Here is a 23,927-nt window from a genome sequence, read left to right on the forward strand (position 1 = left end):
TGGCCCAGGCAGTTTAAAGCATGAACTGTAGCTTTGTTTGAGAAGCGTCTAATTCCCAGCAGGTCCATTCTCATTTTCCTCTCGGCCGTGAAATTACTTCTGAGTTCTGGTTTCACTGCTTGTTGAAACACGGTGGGTGACAGTTATGACAAATTCATTTTTCCATAAAACATTCTTGAACTGGGCACAGGACAAAGAAAAAATAACAGTGATTACTTTATGCATTTCATTAAGTGAGAACATGTGAATTAGTTCCAAACTAAGGCTTACCAGCACCCTTGCAGTGATTATCAAAGTTTTCTATTCCTAAGCAAAATTAGCTTCTGACTTTGCAGAAGTTGGCTAATTGCGAAAACATCATAAGTATCAGTGGAAATATGTAACATGGAGATTAACATATATTTTTGTTTTTGGAATTTTATTTTGATTTTATCTGGTAGGTAAAAGTGAAACATATTTTCTGCTGGAACAGAAGGCTATGATAAACGTTTTTGTAGCAGTCAGCTACATCAACATCTGACAGAAAGTATTAGGTTTTATTTTAAATTATTGTATTTTAAGGATTTTGTTTAAAATGTGAAATGTGTAAATGCACATTTGAAACTATGTTCAAAATTGCAGTACAACTAAATAAACTAATTATTACTAAAACTACAGAAATAATATTCAGGCACTGCTTTAACATTACCCATTTCGTAGACATTTCATGAAACTCATATTTGTTCCACAAATTCCTCTTTTCACTCTCAATTATTTTTGATTACAGTTTCCTTTTTTAATTGGCATTTCAAAGCATCACCTTGTCCATTTTTATCACCAGTCTTTACAACACCTATTGCAGCTACTGTCACTACTAACTTGCCTGACACTAATTGTACAGTACAGAGTAAGAAAACTATTTCTCACACATTTAAATTTTTTTCCTGTTGAAACAAATGTACGTCTTTTCTTAAGATACAAATTTATTGAGGTAATAAACAGAGGTAATTACATAGATCCCATACATTCCTTAAAGAATCAAAGCTTCTGGTAATGCAATGATGCCATATTTTTTAAAAAGCATGATTAAGTTTAAAGAATAAAAGAATACTTGAATCCAGCCACCAACTGCAAATGTGCACTATGAAAAGAATTCAAACAAAGAACATACTTGTTCCTCTTCCTCCAACTGAAATATTAATAGAAATGTTCATACAAATAAAATGCCCATTCAATGCCCATCCAAGCACATACATTGATTTTAACCCTACAGCTTTCCAGTGCAGAGTCCACTTCAGCTACTATGATTCATTACTGTATAAAGAACAAAATAATTACATAGCTATTGATAACTGGCCACCCTGTTGGCACAATACCCTACTGGAGCACAGTGCAAGACATATTCTCCTAACCTCCGCTCTGCCACTTAAAGAGCAACCTACATCCCATGCTGTTCCTCCACTCTCTGAGCACCCTGTAAGGCAGCAAAGCTAGCCTCACTGCCACTGATCACATACCTGTGGTTGAAGCCACTTTCTTGAAAGCAAGGTTTCCCCTGATGGCCACCCTATTAGTATCACACTACTGTGGGTGCTAAACTTTCTGCCATGTGCAGAAGATTGTCATACTGTGTCTTGTATTCTACAATGCATTTCCAGGACTCAGTTTCAGGATATGGCTATTTCATTTTTTCCTGTGTTTACTGCATTGAAGGCACTTTATGTATGGAGCATATTCTAAAGAGATTAATGGAATAAAAATTGGAATCAAAGAAAGTACTTACATAAGTATTGGTTTATTCATGTAAGCAATATATCCTGTAACATACTGTACTGTAGCATTTGTTCTGTTACACTGTAAACCTCTAAATCACATGCAGCAGTCTGAACTTTCATTTGTTACTAACACACCTGTCTCTTGGTCACAGCATGCCATATTCTGTGTTAATTTCTTAAACAATTTAGTTCACATTTCCTATCCTTGTCACCTGTTATTCATTGCTCTAGTACGCCCTCATCAGCCATGAGTTGCATCCCAGTATTCACCAGTAGAGCGTAGGGTAAGGCATTTGTCTTCTGGTGTTCAGAACTTTGCAGGATCTTATATATGCCTTTTTCATAGGCTGAAAGTTACTGTAGTATGATTTTGTTCTCAAAATACAGACTTAAACAGTTGACAGCAGTCTTTGCACAATTCTGCAAATGTTAAATTCTCTATAGATCTGCATGCCTCTGCTGAAAAAGTAAACAATTTGATGTGATATTTTTTAAAAGCATAAATAGCAACATATTAGTTATATGGCACAAGTAATAGGTTTATTCCATGCTGAAAAAAAGAAGAAAGAAAACACATATGCTAAAGATATTAGTTATATGATATATTAGTCATATTAGCAGTATATTGTATTTTGTGTGGAGACAAGGAATACTGTGGACATTTCTGCATCAGTGGAATTCCCCAAGGGGTCTTGTAGCAAATCATCAAGCTCACAAGTAGATGAAGTGTCATACACAAAATACTCCACATACAGTATATGCCAGTTAGTGTGGATCAGTTAGAGTTGCATCAGTGTGTGAGCTGCAGAAGGAACAAGTACTGTAGATATTCAGCTTTTCAGAAATTACTCCACTTACTGTGCTTCCTCCTTATACTGTATACTGTACGTGTGTGTTAAAGTAATGTATTTGCACATTTTCATAACTCATGTGACCATTTCCTTAATCCTTAAATGAAAAACACCTGCTGCAGACTGAGCCCCTTTAAATGCCCTTTGTACATCTTTAATTCTGATCTTCACAACACTGACAAGCAAAGCTAATAGCTCAAAGTACAGTCATAGAATACCTTTTTTTTCATACAGTATGTTAAATTTAAGGACTGTTCATTTTGACCTTGTTTTAACAGACTTGTTCTCCTTATTTTTAGAAGCTAGGTTGTTTAATACTTAAATTTATACTTTTAATACTATTTTATACTTAAATACTTAAAAAGTCTTTGTGCTACATACATTAGCTAGCTCGTGTGCTTTTGACGTGAAGAAGACTTGAAAATGAAGAAAATATAATGTTTACTATTACAGAAGAATTATGTTTTTAAAAGCTTTTAAAAATCTTGAATGCACAGAATGTGTTCTTCTATTCATATAAAAACTCCTAAAGTATACTACTTATACAGTATAAAAATGCTATGTATCAGACACTGTATCAGATACTAATTAACATACTTGCTACAACCATCACATTTGAATGCTCATGAAAAGGCTAGTTTGAACTCTTTCCTATGGACTCTCTTTAATGCATATGCAGTATTCTGGACTATGTTTATGTATATATTATATAGACCACATAATATATTAAACAAATCCTCTTCTCCTTGATGTAACAGAACAGAGGGATCTAGAGTGTTAGTCGTGGGTTAAACCATAGTGTATAAACACTCCAAAGGCTGAACTAAATAGTTCACAATCTGCATGGGTTTGTTAGAGATATTGGTTTCACCTGTTGCTGAAACATATTTTTCTCTATAAAATGCAACAGGAAAACGTTACAGATGGCTGCTGTGTCAGGATAAAAAAAATATCACAAGTTCCGCAAGGAAGATAGAAGCTTTACTGAAAGGGAGAGTGGAATGGCTTAAGGCCAAACCAGGGAGAGAAAATTTTAAAGAACAAGGATGGTCTGACCTCTGCCAATTAGCTACGTTTCCTAAAATTAAGAAAAATATAGTTATATATATATAGCTCCTTCAGACCACACTACCTAAAGATCTTCTACTAATTACATACTGTATTTCAAATAATTATGATATTAAACAATATTTAATAAAGATTCTACTTTCTCGCAAATATAGAAACAATGTACAGTAAACCAAATAAAGGGAACATAAACACTGGAAGAAAATTTAGAAATCATCACCTTTGCAGCAGCTACTGGGATTATTCCCCTTAGGGGAGGGAGTCTCCATTCTCTGTCTTGTCCCTTTTGCATCAATATTCACACAAGAGGTGTGGTATTGATTATGGCTGTCTGTTTTAGCTACCCAAAACTGCAACATGTGCCGTCTCTAAAGCTATGGTCCCTTTGAAAGGATCTAAACTAGTTTTGCTGTCTTTAAAAGGCTGCATGATTCTTAAATAACAAGACTCTGTGTTCATTTTACTGAAACATGTGACCAACCGATTGAGTATTTGCTGGTGAATTAGGTATCTTCCACTGAATATAGATATATTGAGAAATATTGCAACTCTGGCTGGAGTGGTGGTTAAGTAGTCATTATTTGCTTAGTCATTTTAATATAATTTCTATGTTGTGTTGTGTTACAGTCTTTGAACACTTCGGTTTTAAGGAGGATCTTTGACTCTGATAGTATTTCTGTCCCCCTAGAGTGCTACCTGAGCTTTCAATGTTACTAACTCTGCTTTTAACAATTCCTACAAGTAGTTTACATACTGATGCCATTTAGTAGGTAGTAATGTGGAGCACTTACTGTATTAGGGTTGTGGACTTCTCACTGGAAGGTTGTGGGTTGACATTCTAGGTGAAAACTGTTGCTGCTTACTTCACCATAAATTGTTCCATTAATATACCAAGCTGTATAAATGACTTTCAGAATATGTTTGCCTTTGATAAAAGCTTCATCCAAGGTTTGTAGTTCAATCTGCTCATGTGCTGCTCATTTACTTGCTACTTTTGGCTGTTTCAGTTTTACTCAGCATGTCAGTTTTTCAAAATAAAACTGACTTGTGGTGTGGGTGTTTTCAATCTATATGTGAACTGGACATTTCTGATCAAAAGACTATTGCTGATTGACTGTTAATCCCTCTGTCTCCTATAACAGTAATAGACTGAGTTTTGTGAATTCACTTATATGTATTTGGTGGAGAAGTTCACAAAAAACTTAGTGTATTTCAGTTTGTTTTGCATGAAGATTGTTTTGCTCTTCACAATAACAGTCTTAACAAGAGTATTGATATTCTAGCCCAAACATATCATTCTAGAGGAAGACTAAGCTAATCTGATCTGACTGTTCATCAAGAGGTTTCTGAAGAACATCAGCAGGGCTGTAGAAATGCTTTTAAGGTGGCCATATTTTCTTTCTATTCCAGTCTTACTGGGAGATGTCACAGTAATTCCATTGTCTTTCACTCTCCTATTGATAAGAGGCTTGAACAATATAATAAGACTGTTTGTCGTTCTACTACTGACCAATGTAACACATTCATGCAATTATTTCATGAATAATATATATGATTAAAATATATATTGTATATACCTATATATATATTATTAAAAATCAGATCCTGACCTCACCTCCTGCAGTTATAACAGCCACACCTGTTCCTTCTTTATGGCTTCAATTTTCTCTCATTTTTCTGCTGTTGATACTGCCTGTGAGACTGAGGTGGTAGCTAAAATGACACCAGCTGCACTTGTTATGCCCCCTTTCTCTACACCCCTATTCAAAGCTAGTTTATCTGTTCTTTGTCCATTTGTTATTAACCTCAATTATGATTTCCTGGAATCTGATCTTGTTCCTGATGGCTTTAAGTCTGCTTGCTCTCACATCTGTGTTAAAACAAACGTGGCCTAGTCGCATACTTAACAAATGGTAAAACCAAACTTAATTTCCCTTAGATCACAAAAACACTGGAATTAAAGTGGCAGCTGAATTACCATCTCTTCTTACATCCAATGAACACTTTGAACCTTTCCAGCTGACATTTAGATAGAGAAACGCTACAATTTAAGCAACAATTCAGAAATGAAACAGCCATTTTACTATAATAATTTGCTAATGGTTTCTGACTTTGGGTCACTTAATGTACTTGTATGTCAGAACGTTAAGTGCAGCTTTTGGTACTGTCAGATAAGATATCTTACGGGATCACATGGCAAATTATCTGCGAACCAGTGGAACTTATTTCTTTAGTTTGATTTCTGTTGCACTACGAAGAACACATTTATTGATTTTAACTGTTTAAAACCTAATGTTGTCCTACTTTATCAGTGAGGTTCTGTGCTGGGACTTTTACCTTAAAGTATGTACAGTACATGTTTATTTCTTCATCAAAATATTAACCATCAAGGAGAGATTCAATGCAGTGCTCGTGACTTTCAGATGTATTCACTGACCAAATCAGATATGACTTCAACACAACTGTGATAAGGCTGAGGTTCAAATAAGTCTAATATCATCTTTGCAAAGTTGGTGACTTCATTGTTGTTGTTGTTGTTGTTGTTGTTGTTGTTGTTGACAGTGATGTAATAAAACATTTGGTGGGAGTTAGAAAACGTGGTGTTATCATTCTCTGCTTATCTAAAACCGAAATATTAGATACATGCTTTTATATTATCAAGATTACATCTTACTTACTGGGGTATTGTCTTAGGTACTAAATAGACTTCAGTACATCCAGAAGTCTGTGGTGTACATGCTATATAAAAGTACTTCAAATCAGCACAAACTGGTTCCAATTGAAATTTAAGGAAATCCTGTTCACACATTTGGTACTGAATGGTCTAGCCCCAGGTTATTTAAATTGCTTATTCCATCAGTACAGTCCAGATCTTAACCTGAGATCTGCCAAAGCAAACCATCTTAACCTACCAAACTCCAGACTCCATCTAATAGATAACAGAGCCATCTCACGTGCAGCACTTCATCTGTGAAACTTGTTGGCAAAGAACATTAGAGATTCAAAGAGTGTCAACATTCTTAAAAATGACTCTTTTCCCCTTTGTTTTGCATTGTGTTTATGCAATTGTACAACCCATTGAGTTTGTTGAAAAAATCAATAGTTGAATTTTTATTCATATTATTCTGAAGATGCCTTTTCACGACTGACCCTCTATTTCTCAGCTGCTTTAGACATTTGAAATGGCTAAATGAAATGAAAATGAAATAAAAATCAATTAATACATTAACTGTCAATTTATACATTAACTGTTATACTGATAAGACATCAGTTTATTTTCCCAAGTACTTGCTATTAATTGTACAGAGCTAACAAATGTGTATGTGCGACCTGTTCTCCCACAAACATTCTTTGAGGTTAGATTTCAATATTATTATTGACCAGCTGTAATATAAGGTTAAACAAAGGTAATTTCCACTTCTGAAAAACAAGCTTTATGAAGGCAAGATACCTGCAAGTACAACTTTGCTTGATTCAAAACCTTCATATTGGACTTTGAATAGCTTGGTTTGGGGAGATTAGGTCACATTAAATCTATTGTTATATTAGAGGTAAAAACACAAAACTCTAATTTGCCATTTTATTCACAGCATTGAAAATAGTTATTTTAGAATAAGAGTGTAAGTGTATTATATAGACCAGAGTAAAGAGAAACCAATAAGTGCAAATAACAGTAACAATTTGCTTTAACTTCTTTATTTTTCACAATGACCAATTGTCACGGAGCAGGAAATGATACGCTGACAGATCTTTGGTTGTCTTTCAACTTCACCGAATCCGAGGTAGCGGGCTCTACCCCACCACAGTCAAGATCACATGTCATCCAGGGTCCTAGGAGTTTGAAAACATCCTTGGGGATAATTTCAACACCTTTAATTTGGCCCAATAGGAAGAAACCAGACATTGTCACTCAGAGACAGGAAAAGCCGGTGATCCATCTGACTAAACCTCCGATCACAGACGCAAACCACACAACAGCCGTTCCCTCTAAGCCCAAAGTGGCCACAACACACTCCGTTGCTAGGAAAACAAAGGAGATACCTCATGACACAACTCATTCAGAAGTGGCTTTCCCATGGCAACCAATGGACAGCCAGAACAGAAGTGATGACATAGAATCATTTCAGGCAGCTTCACTCAGTAATCGCAAGAATAAGCCACTAGTTCCATACTGGACCCTGAATACTGACAGCGAAAACAAAACACTGAATTGGACAGATGCTTCAGAATACCCTTCTGGCTCTGAACCAGCTGTATATGACATTGAAACTTTCAGTGGCATGGAAACCTTTTCTTTCTATGACATGGATTCTTCTTATAAAGTAAATGCAAGCACAGTTTCTGTTCCTCATAATGCTTCCAAAAATGCACCTATTGTCACGAAAGAAGAATTGAGCCAGATGACTAATTCTGCCAGAAGTTACTTGTTGGCAGAGAGCTCGCTTCGGGTTGCTCAAAGCCGCTTTGTAGAAATCCATCTTTTCAACGGGGTGCTTGAAGGGACAGGTGTGCAAACGCCTTCACAAAGACTGAGCGCAATCAGTCAGGCAACAGCAAATATGAACTTTCAAACCAACCAGGCTGCACTGCCATCCATATCTCTAGACTTCATTCAGCATTTAAGAGCTGAATCACAGACACAGATATTAAGTTTCAACACATCAGGAGCCTCCGTGCCTCATGGGTTGTCCACTGGCATTATACCCATCTACCAGGAAACAGTAATGTCTGTTTCTGGAAAAGAACACCATGAAGAAAGTAGTAGTTTCGATAACTTTTCAAAAGAGTTAACAAGATCTCCATTTCTATATAAAAATGACATTTCTACATTTAGGAAAGATACTGCCTACTTTGGCAATATTAAGAGTGATGCAATGCTTCCTAGCAATTCAGGAACTATTCAGCCTTCTCAAACTCTCACAGAGCACTTGAAAAATTCAGAAGCTATTTTAAAGGCATCAGCAGGGATTCAAAGTGAAGTATTAATAATAGAACCATCTAGGCCAAATATACTGCTCTTGTCAGATATGTCAGAGGTTTTTCCTTCTTTAATACATGATTTTATGGAAACAAGCCTCACTTCTTATGATACAGATTATAGTTCCCTACTTCTTCCATCCTTGAAACATCAGTTAGAATTCACTGGAAACTCCCATACAGAGGACCAAAGACTCCCAATATATCAAAGTTCATTCCCTTCAAACCTGAAACCAGATAACACAATAATCATGTCAGAAACAATTAGTGATTCTGAGATGAGTTTCTTTTTATCTTCAGAACAATCCAATATAAACAGTTCAACAGAGCTCCTTTTCAGCAGCTTGACAGGCTACAACAGTAATAATCCTTCAGACTCTGGCCTTAAAGAGTTGTCACCTAAAGCTCATATTTACTTCAGTGCTGTCACTCATTTGCCTTACAAGGCCCTCGAATCAATGAAAAATGAATTGACAGATTTTCAGTTTTTGCCTTTTAATGCATTTTCTAAAATTAAAGGAGGGACAGCACAGTACACATTTAGCACAGACTCCTTTCTATCAGAAACCAGTATCCTTCCAGAAAATGTATTTGAGGAACTGGCAAACAGTTTTTCAATGAATTTAACAACAGGAATTATTGAGGATGAAAGTATTTATTCCATGGTTCAAGTATACTTGTCATTTTTAAGTGCCTCTTCAGCTTATTTAACAGGCAGGGCCCACTCAGAATCCATTTACTCTCTTACACTAAGGGAGATATCTACATCCTTCCATGGTGTACAGGGAACTCCATATAACGTTAATGAATTAGAAAATGCTTCAAAGAAAAAAACAATTGTATCACAGGATTATTTCTATAGTGGTGTGCAGCCTCCACCTAGCAGTAGTTTTCTCGGATCTAGCAGTGCATTTTCACACTTGAGCCATGAGCTTCTGCAACATCCATACATCAGCAGTTCCACTAAAACAAACTTGCAAAGCACTCCAACAAATTTGAACTCAAGGATTACTTCTCAAGGATTACTACCTGAGATATACTCTGATATGACTTGGTATTCACAGGAGTCCCAGTCTGTCAGTTCTGAATCTTACATGAATCTCTCACAACTGAGTGAGCCGTTTCAATTCAAAGAGCAAAATCCATTTTCTTATCCTACCCATCTTCTGGAAATGACCTCCGTGGAACCCACTGCTGCTCCTCAGCACATGGCCACTATCTTCAAAACCCCTGTGTCGAATGAAGTCATTATGCAAGAATCTTCTATCCTGTCAATGAAAATGCAGCCGGCATCTGGCCCAGTGTGGTCTACCAGATCTTCAGGAGCTGTAGAAAGTGAGTCCCCTGTGGCCAAAGATGTAATGGCTTCATCTGAGCTGAATCTTCTCCTATCTGGTTCAATGTTGGCAGGAAATGTGCAGTTTGAGATTTCTGCTGAAGATGACAAAAGTGATGAGAAATGGGATGATGGACTTGTGCTTACTTCTTTGGATCAGGATTTGCCTATGGCAAGTGCATCGCTTGTTGTCCAGACACCTGCCAGTTATGCAGAACTCGTATATAATAAAACATCAACAGAGGACCACCTGTCTGGCTCAACAAAGGATCCTCATATTTTAAATATGTTAGGAAGTGGAATCAGTGGAGAAAACATTGACCTGCAATTGGGAAATACCACTGGAAGTCAAACAACAATGGGTGTCACTGAAGTCACCCTGTGCCTATGCAAAGATCATTTTGATAATTCATGTCTTTGTGGATTTTCAACCAGCAACCGTATGTTATAAAAAACACTACTATATATATGTAGTTTTGGACTAGTTCTTAGTACCAATAATAAAATGCAGTAGTTGTTTTTTGTTTCTTTGTTTTCTTTCTGTAGTATTCTGTAGATTTTCTTATATCTAACGGTGAGGTGATTTGCTGTGCTTAAATGAGTGGAGCCCATATAAATTGATGGGAGGAGGGAAATTAATCACAACAGACTACAATCAAAAGCCTGCGATTTTTTGAGGACTGGAAAATGATTGTTTAAAATGCAAAATCAGCTACTAATCTTGATTTCTAGTTTCCTTGTATGCCAACTCTCAGGAGACTGCATGTCAATTTACTGTATCTTAGTCAAAACAATGGGGTCTTATTTGGGCAATTAAAGAAAACTCTGTCAATTTATTTGAAATCACTTAAAATACTGAAGTCTCCTAAGAGTGAAAGATTCTGCTTAGCACTTCAGTAGAGATGTAATTCAAAATAGACTAACCTTGGATGGTACTGGGTTGTCATCTAGTGGTGACTGTGTGGCATAGCAGCAGAAGACTAGTAATTTATGTTCTTTATTAAAACATTTGTTCCTAAGTTGACACCAGGCAATATAATCCTGATATTTATTTTGGTTACATTTTACTGTATCTATTAACATTTTTGTTTGCACAGTACAGTTATTATATATTTGGAATTAAAGGTGTAGTACAGTGGACTATGCCTTGAATACATTATTGTTTTAAGGGCTGCAGGCTTTGTCATGAAAACTAAAGGTTAGTCTAACAAATGAATTGATGGTAACAGTGCTGAATGTTGTAGCCATGTTAAATACCTCTTTGATGAAACCCTAAATTAAGACTTAAACCCTTATTACTAAAAATAACGAATCTTTAATTTACAAAATGTATTTAATTTTTGTGCATAATAATAACAGTAGGCGTCTGGCTCCTTTCGAATGCATTTTTGCATGCAGCAAGTTGCATTCATTACACAATGAATGTAATGTATGTTTTGCATGCTTTTCTTTTCATTTTGAGGGTGGTACGCCCCTTGTTAAGCAGTCATCCAGTTAACATATTTACTGCAACAGACAGGCACATCTCAGAAATGTGTCTACTTTTTCGCCTAGTATTAATACAATACAAGTATAAAATACAAGAAACACAATGAATTACTAAACAAATACTAGATAATTTACAAATATGACATGGCTTTTAAAGAGTATGCGTTTGGTAAAATGCTGTGCATACTGCATCTTTTGAACACCAGCATTGAACACTACATTGAGATTTTTGTGAATAATGTTCCAATACTGAATGTGAGAGTGTTTTTTTACCCTCCTGCATTCCTGCTATGCGACACAGTGTAAGATTGCTCAGACACAGACATATTCTTCTCATTGGTTAATTTCCTGTATTTCCTTTTTTTAACAGAAGGGATATTCTACAGAATTTCTTTTGTTGTATATGAGTACCAGGTTCATGTTACGGAACTGGAAGTGGAACAAGCTGTACTAACCTGGGTAGGACATATTCTACGTCAAAGTCACTTTGACGTTTTATGAACTATATTTAGAAATATAATGGCTGTATTGTTCTTCACTGCAATAAAATATAAAGCAGTTTGTTGTGTTAAGTAAAGGCTGAAAATTGTTTGGAATTGTTTCTTTTGGATATATAATACAGACTGTATGTACAGTATGATGGAGTGTTACTGATATCTCCCATTACCATATTGGCAAACCAATGGTCAGATTTCTAAAGTATCTGACCATTTCTAAAGTGGTCAATTATATGCTAACTGAAGTAAAAAAATCCAATTATATGTTGCCATTTTGTCAACAAAATAGAAAAACAGTATTACATACTATTCTCTGTGCAAAATATAGGCTTCAGTGCCTTTTATTAAAAAAGACCACTTCTCTTTTTAAAGATTTTCTTTAGCTAATAGCATAGTGAGAACATGAAAGCTGCGTGATTGCATAATGACTTGCTGTACAGTACATATAAAATCCAAGCAATGCTGTAGGAATATTACATTTCATATGTCTGTACTAAATGTATTTTATTTATTTTAAACAATTATTAATAATATGTATTTTATAGTTTACAGTATTAATTTACAGTGTGCCTTTACTTTTTCAGCTCAACCACACATTTCAAAACTGGACATACTCTGTTTATGTGGCTAATATCAGGTAGAGTATACACATAAAAAATCTGAATGTGTTATAGTGTTGTTTTAGTACAGTCACATGTATTGACTTATACAAGGAAAACTCTTGATTTATTCACTCCTATATTCTTAGCTTAAATATCCCATATATTTAACAATAAACTAGTTGCAAAGATTCAAAACTGAGTTTGTATGTTTACAAAGTGTATATTAATTGGACAGTGAGCCTTACGCTCTTACCTTATTATTGTGTTTACCAGCATTCAGGTCAGCAGCAGCATATCCTCAAGATCTGCACGGAGCACTGTCAAAAGGTAAAAATTACTGTACTGATCTGTCATCACAATATTTACCCCTTAAAAGTAAAGGTCATTAACAGATCTTCTAAAACAACTTTTATGACAATCCAAATGTTGTAAAAATAGGCAATAATTTTGTGGTGATACATCTTTAAGACAAATTAATTATGTATTTATTGTATCAAAATTACAGTTAACATTTAAATTCCAGCATTATAATATCTTGCACAAGCATAACAGGATGTGAAGTGAGGAAGACCTTTTGAGTGGATATGGAGAAGATGTTCAGGACTCAGAAAATCAAACCCTAAAATGCAAATACTTGTTTGAAATGAGACAATGATAAAAAAAACTATGATTTTGTTTTAAGAGAAATCTATTTACTATACCTATCAATACCATTTTTTGTGTATACTATGATTTTAACATGGTCACATTTCTTTGAAGTTGTTTCTATTTCTACCATTCTGCTTCAAGATTTTAATTTGCTTTCGTGGGATTACTTTAATACTCTAGTCCTAAGGATTGTTTTTTGTTTAATCTTTGTCATTATTTTCACATTAATTTAAGTGAAAATGACTCACCCACCACCAGAGATAAGATTTCCTATGACTCAGTTCACTCTGTCACATGTGTGTATCTCTGCTGAAGTACAGAATGTTGGGTACAAACAGAGACTTGGTTATGTGGGGGATTCAAAACCCTAACATTTCACCTTGAAAAATCTAGGGTCTTCATTCTGGCTTATGTCTCGATCGAGAATAAATAAGGTGCTTTCAATTTAATTCTGGAGGGCATTTTTTTCCATCATAAGTGGAAGACTGAGTGGCTGGGACCTGGGGCACTTTCAGAGCTATAGGAAGGAGTGACTGCCCATAACCAGTACATATCCCTTACTTTTCATTTGATTTGTATTAAAAAATAAATTAAACTACACTCATCCCTTTTAAAATTAGCACTTTACTTTCAAGTACTCGCTAAAACAAACAATGAATATACATACCTTTCCCCAGCTAATCCAAGCACAGACTGCAACTTGTTCTTCCATTTGTATTTTTCATGCCTCTCAGCTGTTGTCTTAACAGTGTCTTAACAGAAATTGTAAGGTTGTTATACTACTTATGGTGTAAAATAATATTTGAATGTATAGCATAAAAAAACAAATCTGAACATTTTATTAGACAAAATGTTTTATTTTGATTATGCACACTATAAATGCATGTTATTGGTGTGACCAGACAGGTCGATATTCTGTCTTACTTTTAAATGTTATTTTTTTTTTATTTTATAGGTATCAAGCTGTACAAAATGTATTAACTATCATGATACATTTTTGTTTATTGAGACATCTTGATGAAATTTTAGTTCTCCCCATTATGGCTTCAGAATACATTCTTATGTGTACTTCATACACATAATAATCTAACAAAATAATTTACCCACACTGGACTTCTAAAGTAATTCAGTTAATCAGTTATTTTCTGTTTTATATTTATAATCAATTGAGGATGATCTGTAGGATTTTGTTTTTACTGTGACATTATAGTGTGTTTTGTGTTAATAAATGGCAAAATATCACAATTAAATTATGATTCCATATTGAAATTTCACACAATACATTGCGGAAAAGTCCAAGAAGGGTGAATACTTTTGATACCCACTGTAACCACTTGCATAAAAAAAGAATTGTTGGTAAATTCTGCTTCTTATAATGTATACTTAGCAATTGATGGTGCCAAACTATTCAAATACATCTGAAAGGTAAAGTACCTACAGTAAATGCGGCTGGTTTATGCCCAGCTATGAGGACTTGGAATGAATCAGAGACCTTTAAATATGTTTTAATGGGAATTTGGGAACCAGTCACCTGCACAGTGAGAGATGAGTGTATTAGTCTTTTTGATTTTTATGCACTCAAAAGACCTTAGAATTTATATTTATGTAATAAATAAAAGTTTTATCTATAGTGACAATTTTGTCATTTCTAGATACATATGTCAAGCATTGCTCATTTACAAATATACCAGCGTTATCCTTCTTCAAGAGGAAGCCATCCAGCGCCGACTGGTACAGAACAACATTACAATGGGCAGTGGGCTGGTGCTAGAAACTGTAGCTGTCCAGTCAGTTGGTAAGAGTAAATCTACGGCTCAAACCTTTAAATTAATGTGCATCACAGTTTGGTTCTAATTGCAAATGTTGATCTACTTTGTATAATAATGTGAATAATCACATTTCTCTGTCCTGGCTCACACTTCTGGAGGATATTTAAATTTAGTAAGGTACTGTATTGATTGGTTTGTATGTATAAAGCAACAGACTCAGGTTCATTTTTAAATAAAATGTATTTTACCTACTGTATATATGATGAACTCTTGTTGACCTAAACATACCAAATTCTGCTAATTAATATATTTTTGTAAGCAACATTTTTGTGTTTTCTATTTGTTTTAGTCAAAATCTCTTAAACACTAAAAAACACAAGAATATTAAGTTACATTCTGTGTCGCCTTTTAAAGACAAGAAGAATAAAAAGTGGAGACATTATCTCAACTAATGTTTCTATCTTGCTTGTGTATTCTAGAAAACTGTTATGCTGAAGAAAATCCCTTCCATTATAAATGGCCAGAGAGCAGACCAATAGTTACTCAGTTTTCACCCTGCTTCCCAAATAAAGCTCAGAATGCTTCAAGAACATGGTGAGTCATCTGTACTGTGCCTTTTTCTTTTTCTGAAGAGTAATGGTTTACAAGCCGACTGTTACCATAGTGAGTTTTTACAATGGGTTATACATTTTTGGTATTTTAAAAGCATGTGGGAAATGGTAAAGGGCATTTTGAAGGATATATTTTGCGATAAGGTTTATATTATATAAAAGATAATGTAAGGCAACATTAGTGTTTGGTGTTTTCTTACACTGTGCTGTTTTTCTGTTAGCATGTTAAATTTGCAGAACTACACATCTTATTGGAGCCCACCTGACCTTGGTAATTGCACGGGTGACATTGACAGCATTGCAGTGTCTGCTGGTAAGGTTTAAAAACACTGCTACAGCACTATTTATTAATCTGTTGGCATTGTTATTAATGCAAGTACGGACAATAAGGAAATTAAACAGGGACATATTACTTAAACTAGACAGAATCCTGTTGTTGAAATTTGATTTTAATTAGGATATGAACCAAGAATAACATTTCAACGAAAAAACTTGGAATAGAGAACATTTTAAGAAAATCTTATGAGGAAACTATTAAACCAAACAAAGAGTGGCATCAAAGCTCTACTGAAAACATTTATAAAGAGATAGATTTGTTTTCAATTTTGTTCCGGTGTAGGATGACTATTTATCTCAGCAAAATAGTTCATAATCAGCAGAAAAACAAAATATAACCTGTACATGTAGGATGATGTTTCTCAGAGCTAATAGTTATGTTGATGCTGACAGTATCCCTTTTTCACATTCACAAAAACAAAATACAAAAAGTAGGGGGGATATTAATAATCAAATTATTGTTAAATTACTTTTTATACAGTTTCTATTTGTCTATTGCATCGTTCTTACTTTCACATCACTGAGAGAGTGTCTTTACATATGTTTTTTCCACTTTGATCATCTTTTTACAAATATGTGTTGTCGATTTCTAATTTCCTCCATCAGATTCAGTACATTTCATTTATAGAGACCTTCCACATTAGGCTAGGCCTGTTCAACTTAATCCAGTTTCTCTGGATTTGTTTCATGGCTTCAAGTCCGATAATTCTAAACAAATATTTTTTCTACTTCTGTTGGCAGTTCATGTGGTGTTTGTCCTAGAAGCAAATTTCTAGAATCCAGTTTTAATCTGACACTGAAGATTTCTGATATTTCCCTGAGACTCCTTCTCCAATATATTTTATTACTTTGCATGATGAAACAAATGCAATTTGTGTGATTTCCAGATGTTCCCCACAATTCCTCCAACATTTTGTATTCCCACATTTATGAAGTTTCCATGTATATTCTCTACATGCAGGTGAATTTGTGGTTTTATGTAAATTTAAACTTCCCATAAACTTCCCATTCCTCACTTGGTATGAAACCTTATTTTCATTTTGTGATTATTTACTTTACAAGGATTTATTATCAGTTTCTTTTCTTCACAATGCTATTGATGATAACGAAACTGATATTTTTGTCTTTTTATCTCAATTTTAACCATTTCTATCCCTTTATATGACAGAAAATGCTGCAGATGTAGCCACACAGCTGGTAGACATAACAAACTTTGAGCTGACAAAAGAAGAGGTGACAAAAATTGTGACAAAACTGAAGGAGATTATTAATGTGGCTAAGATCAATGCATCACTGGCTTCCACTGTTGTGACAGTATTTTCTAATGTAATGACGAGCTCTGACAGTGCCTTAGCAGCCTCTTCACCACTGTGAGTATACATGTGAGACCATAATCTTGCTATTTGCTGTTATCCCGTTATTGAATTATTGCAAATACCGTAGATGGATAGATTTTCCTGGTACACTTCACCACTAAGAATAGCTCCTTTTTTCCTTTTAACATGCCTATCTTAAATGAAACCCTGTTCCCAAATATGGACTGATTTTTAACTTGCTATGAAAACATCTCAAAGCACTGTGGTAATGAGTTCTTTAGCACATTATAAGATTGTCTAAAATTTGTAAACCAGCATTGCTGTCTGCAATATTGCACAAAAATGTGAAGTGAATCATTTCAAATGTATTTGTTGTTTTAGAAAATAAAGATGACACTACTTTGTAGATTACATACATGTATGATATTGCATTTTTTTGTCTGAAGATTAAGCATACAGATCTTAATGGAGTTTATAACAAAAGTTCGGGAGGGATGACAGCAACCACGCTCAATCGTACTCAGCTGTCAGTAATTAGCAATCTCTCCCATCATCCTTCCTCCACCAAACGCTATAAATACCAATGTGATTTCCTACTCTCCCTTGTGTACGACTTTTGCATCCTACCTCCACCCCAACTCCACCTCTGCAGCTACCCCTTGGTTATCCTGCGTGGGGGTCCTGGCCTCCTTGTGCTATGGCCCTCAGCCAAGCGGGTTAAGCCAATATCTGCTCCATAACAGTTCATCACGCTTTGGTCTTGGGCATTGTCATTCCTAGTTAACTTTATTAATACATTTTTACGGCCCATGAGTATATGTACCTAAGTTGCTTCTGTTTTCATTTTAAAGTGCACTGAAAACAGTGGATGAATTGGCCCTGAAAATCCTTTTTGATGGACCATCCCTGAGCATCACATCTAAAAACCTGGCTCTTGGCATTTCAGCAGTGAATCACAGCATGTTTAATGGCACATTATTTAGTGCAACAGCTGCCAACAATGCTTCAGATATCCAGGTACGGTTGAACAGAATTGTTACATGACACGTTCTTTTTCTTTAAGTAAAATATCTTGAATAGAAGAAGTACAGCAGGTGATTTCAACGTTAATGAAACTTAAACCTTAAGGCATCTGTTTTCTAAATGAGGTGTTATTAGTTTTCTTAATATCCACTATGGAAAGGAACCATTTCTTTCATGTATGCATCTCACAGACAATACCTCATTTAACAGAGCTTCCAACATTGTGTATTGCCAACTTTCCTAGCATGGGCACTGGCAATCATCAGTATCTAATTCTGACCAAATGACCAGCTTGTGAACAAAGAATTAAGCGGAGAATACACTCACCACACATTGTAGCGTGTGAAACTATCAAGAAGCAAAATAATGAGAAAACACAGTTCTTAGATACAGTAAGTTTTTACTTAAATTGTGCTGTACATAGTTTCTAACTTCTACATGCATTTATATTAATTGTTATATATTTTTAAAGGTGGATTTTGAGACTGACCAACAGAATCCACTGGCTGAGATCCGATTGCCTTCAACTCTGCTGAGTAACCTAAGTGATGTGGAAATTGACATTGTTTCTAGGATACACTTCACATTTTTTAGTAAAACTGGGCTTTTTCAGGTGAGTTCTTGTGCTTTATACAAAGGCAAATTAGTAAGATTTTAGAAGACAAAAATAAGTCTGGATTTGATAGATTATGTAGTATTATATTGAAGAATTTGCTTTAGTGGTAGACACATTATTTAAAGAACGCAAATTAATTAATAGAAATTATACATCTTAGCAAATTAAAAATGTACAGGATTGCTTGTTGTGAATAAAACTGTGTTGTACAGTACATACGGAATATCAGAATACTATCAGTGATATCAGTGATATCGACGATATCAGGTTGAAAATAAAAATGTATAAATGCATTACAAAAAGGCTGTTAACATTAAACTGAGAATTAATAAAAGAATATTAATTCGGCAAATAATGTATATAAAGAATTATATATATGAGGTTCAGTTGTTATAATAAACATGATAACCAGTAAGAATCATGTCATACTAAGTTATTACTGTTAGTCTGTGCATTAATCTAAATACTTTCAAAAAAAGGATTTGCTTATCATAATTCAGGTATTAGGTGTTAACAAATATATAAGTCAAGTAATCTACATGAAACAGTCACCAGTCTAGTAAACAATATGACGACATTAAGCAGTCTTCATATTGTCTACTAGACTGCATTGCTACCTCATATTTCTATTTTTTAGGAACAAAAAACCAATGGAAATTCCCTGAACAGTTTTGTGGTGGCAAGCAGTGTTGGGAATGTATCAATAAATAATCTGCAAGACCCTGTCAGGATTCAGATCCAGCACATACACTACCAGGTACTTAAAATAAAGAAGTCTTTTCCACAGTCAGAGGCTGTACTGTGCATTACTTTATATAGATTTTTTCTGCCTGGGAAAAATGAACTGGAATTGCTGAGTGGTTAGTAGATTGGAAATGCTGCCATTTCATAATTCTTAACTTTAAGTGTATCTTATCATTTTTTATAGCCAGCCAAATTAGATCAGTGTCATTGAAAATATTAAGTAATGTTAGAGACAGCAGTTGTAAGGGGTCTATATTCAGAATCCTAGGTGAGACACTCGTTACCTTGAGCAAGATAATATCCAACTGAATAAATGGGTACTAATGTAACTTAGGATAAAGGTGTCACCCATTATTACTATTATTATTAGTAGTAGTTAAATAGAAAATAGATTATTTATAATCTATAGAAAATAGATTAACTTTAAAAACAGCCTCTGGAAGAATTAGTTCGCTTTACAAGATTATCCTTAGTCAACATTGTGTTCATTGGGGACATACATCTTCCAGAATATATACTGTATATATATAAGCAGTGCTAAGACTTATTATTTTCATGTTTCCTTACAAAACTAAAACTTTTTTTTTCAGCCAGAACCAAAACCTGTGTGTGTGTTTTGGGATTTTACTTTAAAAAGTAAGTGCTATTCAAGACTTTGTGTACATTCTGCAAATATTGCAAATATTTTGGACTTATATTTTCAATAGCCTGAAAATATTAAGCAATTTATTAAATGTGTTTAAAAAGTGTGTTATAACTGTTAACTATCAACCCCATCTATGCACTTAACTTACAACATCCTTTACACCCGTTAAAGGCTAATAGCACACATGAGACAATAAGATACAGCTATGAAAGAATAATATATCTTATGGTTATTACCATTTATCTGTTTACTATTATATTATATTTAATATTGTATACTATTTATACCGGGCAATTTATACTATATACAATATTATACAGAATATAATACACAGTATTAGTACAAGGAATAATTTTGCGGCTACAAGAAGGTTACAACGAGGCTAGCACAAACTGGGCAGATATGAAACTGTGGAATACAGTCCAAATGCAAATTAATGAAATATTAAAAACTCTGTGGCCGACTTGTCATTCTTTTCTTCAGATGGGAGTGGGGGGTGGAGTGGGGATGGCTGTACTGTCAGTCCTGAATCGAACAGCAATATGACCATCTGCCTGTGCAATCATCTTACACACTTTGGAGTTTTAATGGTAAGATTCAGATTTGTAAAGAATGAACTTTCACAGTCAGCTGTGGTGATGCTAATATTGCACTACCTAAAGATTGCACTGAATGGTGGGAATCTGTTTAATACATCAGTGACTTATGTTTATGTCTTACCATCTTTCTCTCTGCCCGGAGGTGATGATGTAACTGACACTTCTACACTGCACTAATGAACTGCAGTATATCTTTACAACAGCCAAAGCAATGTCAATAATTAGAAAGATCTAAATATATCAAACTCTCATAAACCTTAAAACCAGATCTCAGAAATTCAAAAAACACATATGGTCAGTACTAGGATGGGAAATCACTAAGGAGAATCGGGTTACTGCTGGTCGTGGTACAAAGAGTAAGAGTCCTTAGAAAATTCTCATTTAATTTTACTCACTTTTGCCTACCTGGATTTCTTCCTCAATTAAATTGATGAATTAATTTCTTACTTTTGCACCTGATCTGCTGTGTAGTCAGGCTGAGGGGGCAGAAAGGGTTGTGGAAGGCTGGACCGTCATCAAGTCATGTTGTTGAAGCTGATTCCTTCACTTCTTTGAGGAAACGGCAGGATAGGATCCTCAGATCTATTAGATACCACCAGCCAAACAAACTAGATGAGCCATATGTGTCACGATTATAGTCCCCCCTCCTTAAGGGTGCTCCAGCCCTTTCACTCAAGACCTTATTCTGTGCACCTGTTTCCCATTCCCAGCCCACCTTAAAAGCCAGGCACTGACGCTCATCCGGGCTCTGCATCTGATTTCCATATCGTGCGAGTCTGGGACCTGGAAGCGCCTGGTCCCGTTAAGGTTTTAACCCCTGTTCCTGTTCCTTGTCTGCCGGTTCCGACCTGGCCTTCGTGGTTTTAATTTCGTGTTCTGATGGATCTTCTGGTTTTGGACTTTCTCGTGTATTTTTGGATACTCTAAGGATTACTCTTTGGGATTGTTAGTCTCGGCCACACCTTCCCCGTGCACCAGCGCACCTTGGACACGCCCCCCTGTCTTCAGCCCCGTATTCCTGCATGACGTTTCCCCAGTGTTCCCCCACTTCGTCGGATTGTGTCGTCCGCATAGGGTCCGGAAAGAACTGTTCGTTACAATATGGCCTCCTGACATGGCTTCTTTACCACATTATTACAACATTCTAGACTGAACTCACCAGATCTCTGAAGATAAGAAGCCTGGGCTAGACTTGGTCTGTACTAGGATTGGAGACCTTTAAAGTGAGCCACATTTCTGTCAAAAGAAATGTTGGTAGACCAGTGTGAAAGTGTCGCTTTTCGTTCTGGACTAGAAATTCCAATCCAATGCCCTAGTTTGGTGATCAGGGCCATTGTACAGTATTAAACCAAGGTCTTGATTACTTGGTTAAGGATCCCAGAACCAAGTATGGGATTAGCCCTGTTCAGGTTAAGCAGTTTCTAACTTCTCCACCTCATCTGCTGTGTCCTGATGGCTGCCGTGCATCACCGAGGTTGGTGCTGCTCTTTGGTGGGTGATGAAGTTGAGTTGAAGTAATTTGGGATCTTTCTGGATAAAGCACTATACATTGCAAGGAATTATTTATTCGTTTTCAGATTAAGTGCTGTAGTAATATTCAATATTTTTTGTATATAAGGAATAAGATGTAAGTGTACTGTATATTCCTGTAGCTCAATAACGTCATATCAGAGGCCTGCTACCCTCTGGTCAAACTGTGCAGAAAACAGTGTTGACTTGGAGACTAGCAGTGGCTCTGATATAGTTCCTGTCTTTTGATTGCAGCTAAATGAATACTGCTTTAACAACGTTTTAGATGATTCTACAGTACACAGGAAGAACACTATCTTTAAAGATGAAAAATAGAAATGTAAAAAACAAGTTATTTGATAAAAGATGTAAATAGTTATTTTAAGCAAGTCTTTTTTTGTATTTTCTTGTTAACAGGACATTTCTGGAGCTGCTCATCAGATTGATCAACAAAACACAAAGATCCTGACCTTCATCACCTACATTGGCTGTGGCATCTCTGCCATCTTCTCTGCTGCAACACTTCTTACTTACATAGCCTTTGAGTTAGTATTTTGTTTTACTTACATGTTTTTATGTGAAGTTCAGAATTTACCAACTACTGCATGGTCATGGACTTAAAAGCACATAATCCTTTATTGTGTATTTTTCCTAATGTTTATGGCACAAACTAGTAGCATTGTGTAGGAGCTTTGTTGCATCATTAAGGGCCTAACAGAGATGCTTAAACAGAACGCTGATATTTAACCACTGAGGTAGAGGTGTGGCGGGAATTCTGCACAACTACAGTACTACACTGTTATTGAAGGAGGTCAGTGTAATATGTCAGTACTGTTTATAGAGAAATATATCTTAAATATTCATCTGTGGTTGAAAACATGTCATTTTAAATAGAAACAAATGAAAAAAAATGCTTTATTACTAAGTTAATAAGGTAATATCTGTTTTACTTTTTGCCTTTTTAATTTAATTATCTAATCTATATTTATAATTACTCTTAGAAAATTACGCCGGGATTACCCTTCGAAAATCCTGATGAATCTCAGCACTTCTCTGCTGTTCCTTAACATGGTGTTCCTGGTGGATGGCTGGCTGACCTCCTTTGAAGTCAAAGGCCTCTGCATTGCTGTTGCAGTGTTCCTGCATTATTTTCTCCTGACCTCCTTCACCTGGATGGGTCTAGAATCCATTCATATGTACATCGCCTTGGTTAAAGTGTTCAACACTTACATCAGGAGGTACATTCTGAAGTTCTGCATTGTTGGATGGGGTAAGTTTAGAGAAAAAAAGGGTTTTTACCTTTGGGATAAACAGGGATCATGGAGTACATGGCAAGGTCTTGATTTTTTTTCTTTAATAATAGATAAGCTTGGTCACTGTTTAACTAAATCTTATCAAAACAAAGGTGGGAGACATAGAAGTTTTTTTTTGTTTAATATGTTCTCCACATATTAAAAAAGAATTTTGGCTTTGTCAACAATTTTTAAGCCTTCATTCACAGTATGCTATGTGAAATATCATTTGGTTAACCTTTATG

The 23,927-nt window shown here is 35.3% G+C and overlaps 2 protein-coding genes across 8 annotated transcripts in view; both read left to right on the top strand.

Moving 5' to 3' along the window:
- adgrg6 (adhesion G protein-coupled receptor G6) overlaps positions 1 to 23,927 on the top strand; it is a 78,398-nt gene that overhangs the window by 38,960 nt on the left and 15,511 nt on the right. For all 7 annotated transcript variants that reach the window (XM_088626304.1, XM_088626299.1, XM_088626300.1 and 4 more), the window contains 14 exons: positions 11,845 to 11,933; positions 12,556 to 12,608; positions 12,847 to 12,900; positions 14,874 to 15,016; positions 15,470 to 15,584; positions 15,823 to 15,914; positions 17,106 to 17,307; positions 18,105 to 18,270; positions 18,749 to 18,889; positions 19,530 to 19,649; positions 20,227 to 20,272; positions 20,766 to 20,872; positions 22,808 to 22,935; positions 23,392 to 23,660. In XM_088626304.1, the coding sequence (XP_088482430.1) occupies positions 11,845 to 11,933; positions 12,556 to 12,608; positions 12,847 to 12,900; positions 14,874 to 15,016; positions 15,470 to 15,584; positions 15,823 to 15,914; positions 17,106 to 17,307; positions 18,105 to 18,270; positions 18,749 to 18,889; positions 19,530 to 19,649; positions 20,227 to 20,272; positions 20,766 to 20,872; positions 22,808 to 22,935; positions 23,392 to 23,660 (1,725 nt within the window). The remainder of the gene's footprint in view (positions 1 to 11,844; positions 11,934 to 12,555; positions 12,609 to 12,846; positions 12,901 to 14,873; positions 15,017 to 15,469; positions 15,585 to 15,822; positions 15,915 to 17,105; positions 17,308 to 18,104; positions 18,271 to 18,748; positions 18,890 to 19,529; positions 19,650 to 20,226; positions 20,273 to 20,765; positions 20,873 to 22,807; positions 22,936 to 23,391; positions 23,661 to 23,927) is intronic.
- On the top strand, positions 5,253 to 11,837 carry LOC148675205 (uncharacterized). The gene has a single exon (XM_088626306.1). The coding sequence runs from the start codon at positions 7,381 to 7,383 to the stop codon at positions 10,435 to 10,437; it is 3,057 nt and encodes a 1,018-aa protein (XP_088482432.1). The 5' UTR covers positions 5,253 to 7,380; the 3' UTR covers positions 10,438 to 11,837.

The sequence above is a fragment of the Lepisosteus platostomus genome, chromosome 3 (genome assembly GCF_059453375.1).
Source record: "Lepisosteus platostomus isolate fLepPlt1 chromosome 3, fLepPlt1.hap1, whole genome shotgun sequence".
Taxonomy (NCBI): domain Eukaryota; kingdom Metazoa; phylum Chordata; class Actinopteri; order Semionotiformes; family Lepisosteidae; genus Lepisosteus; species Lepisosteus platostomus.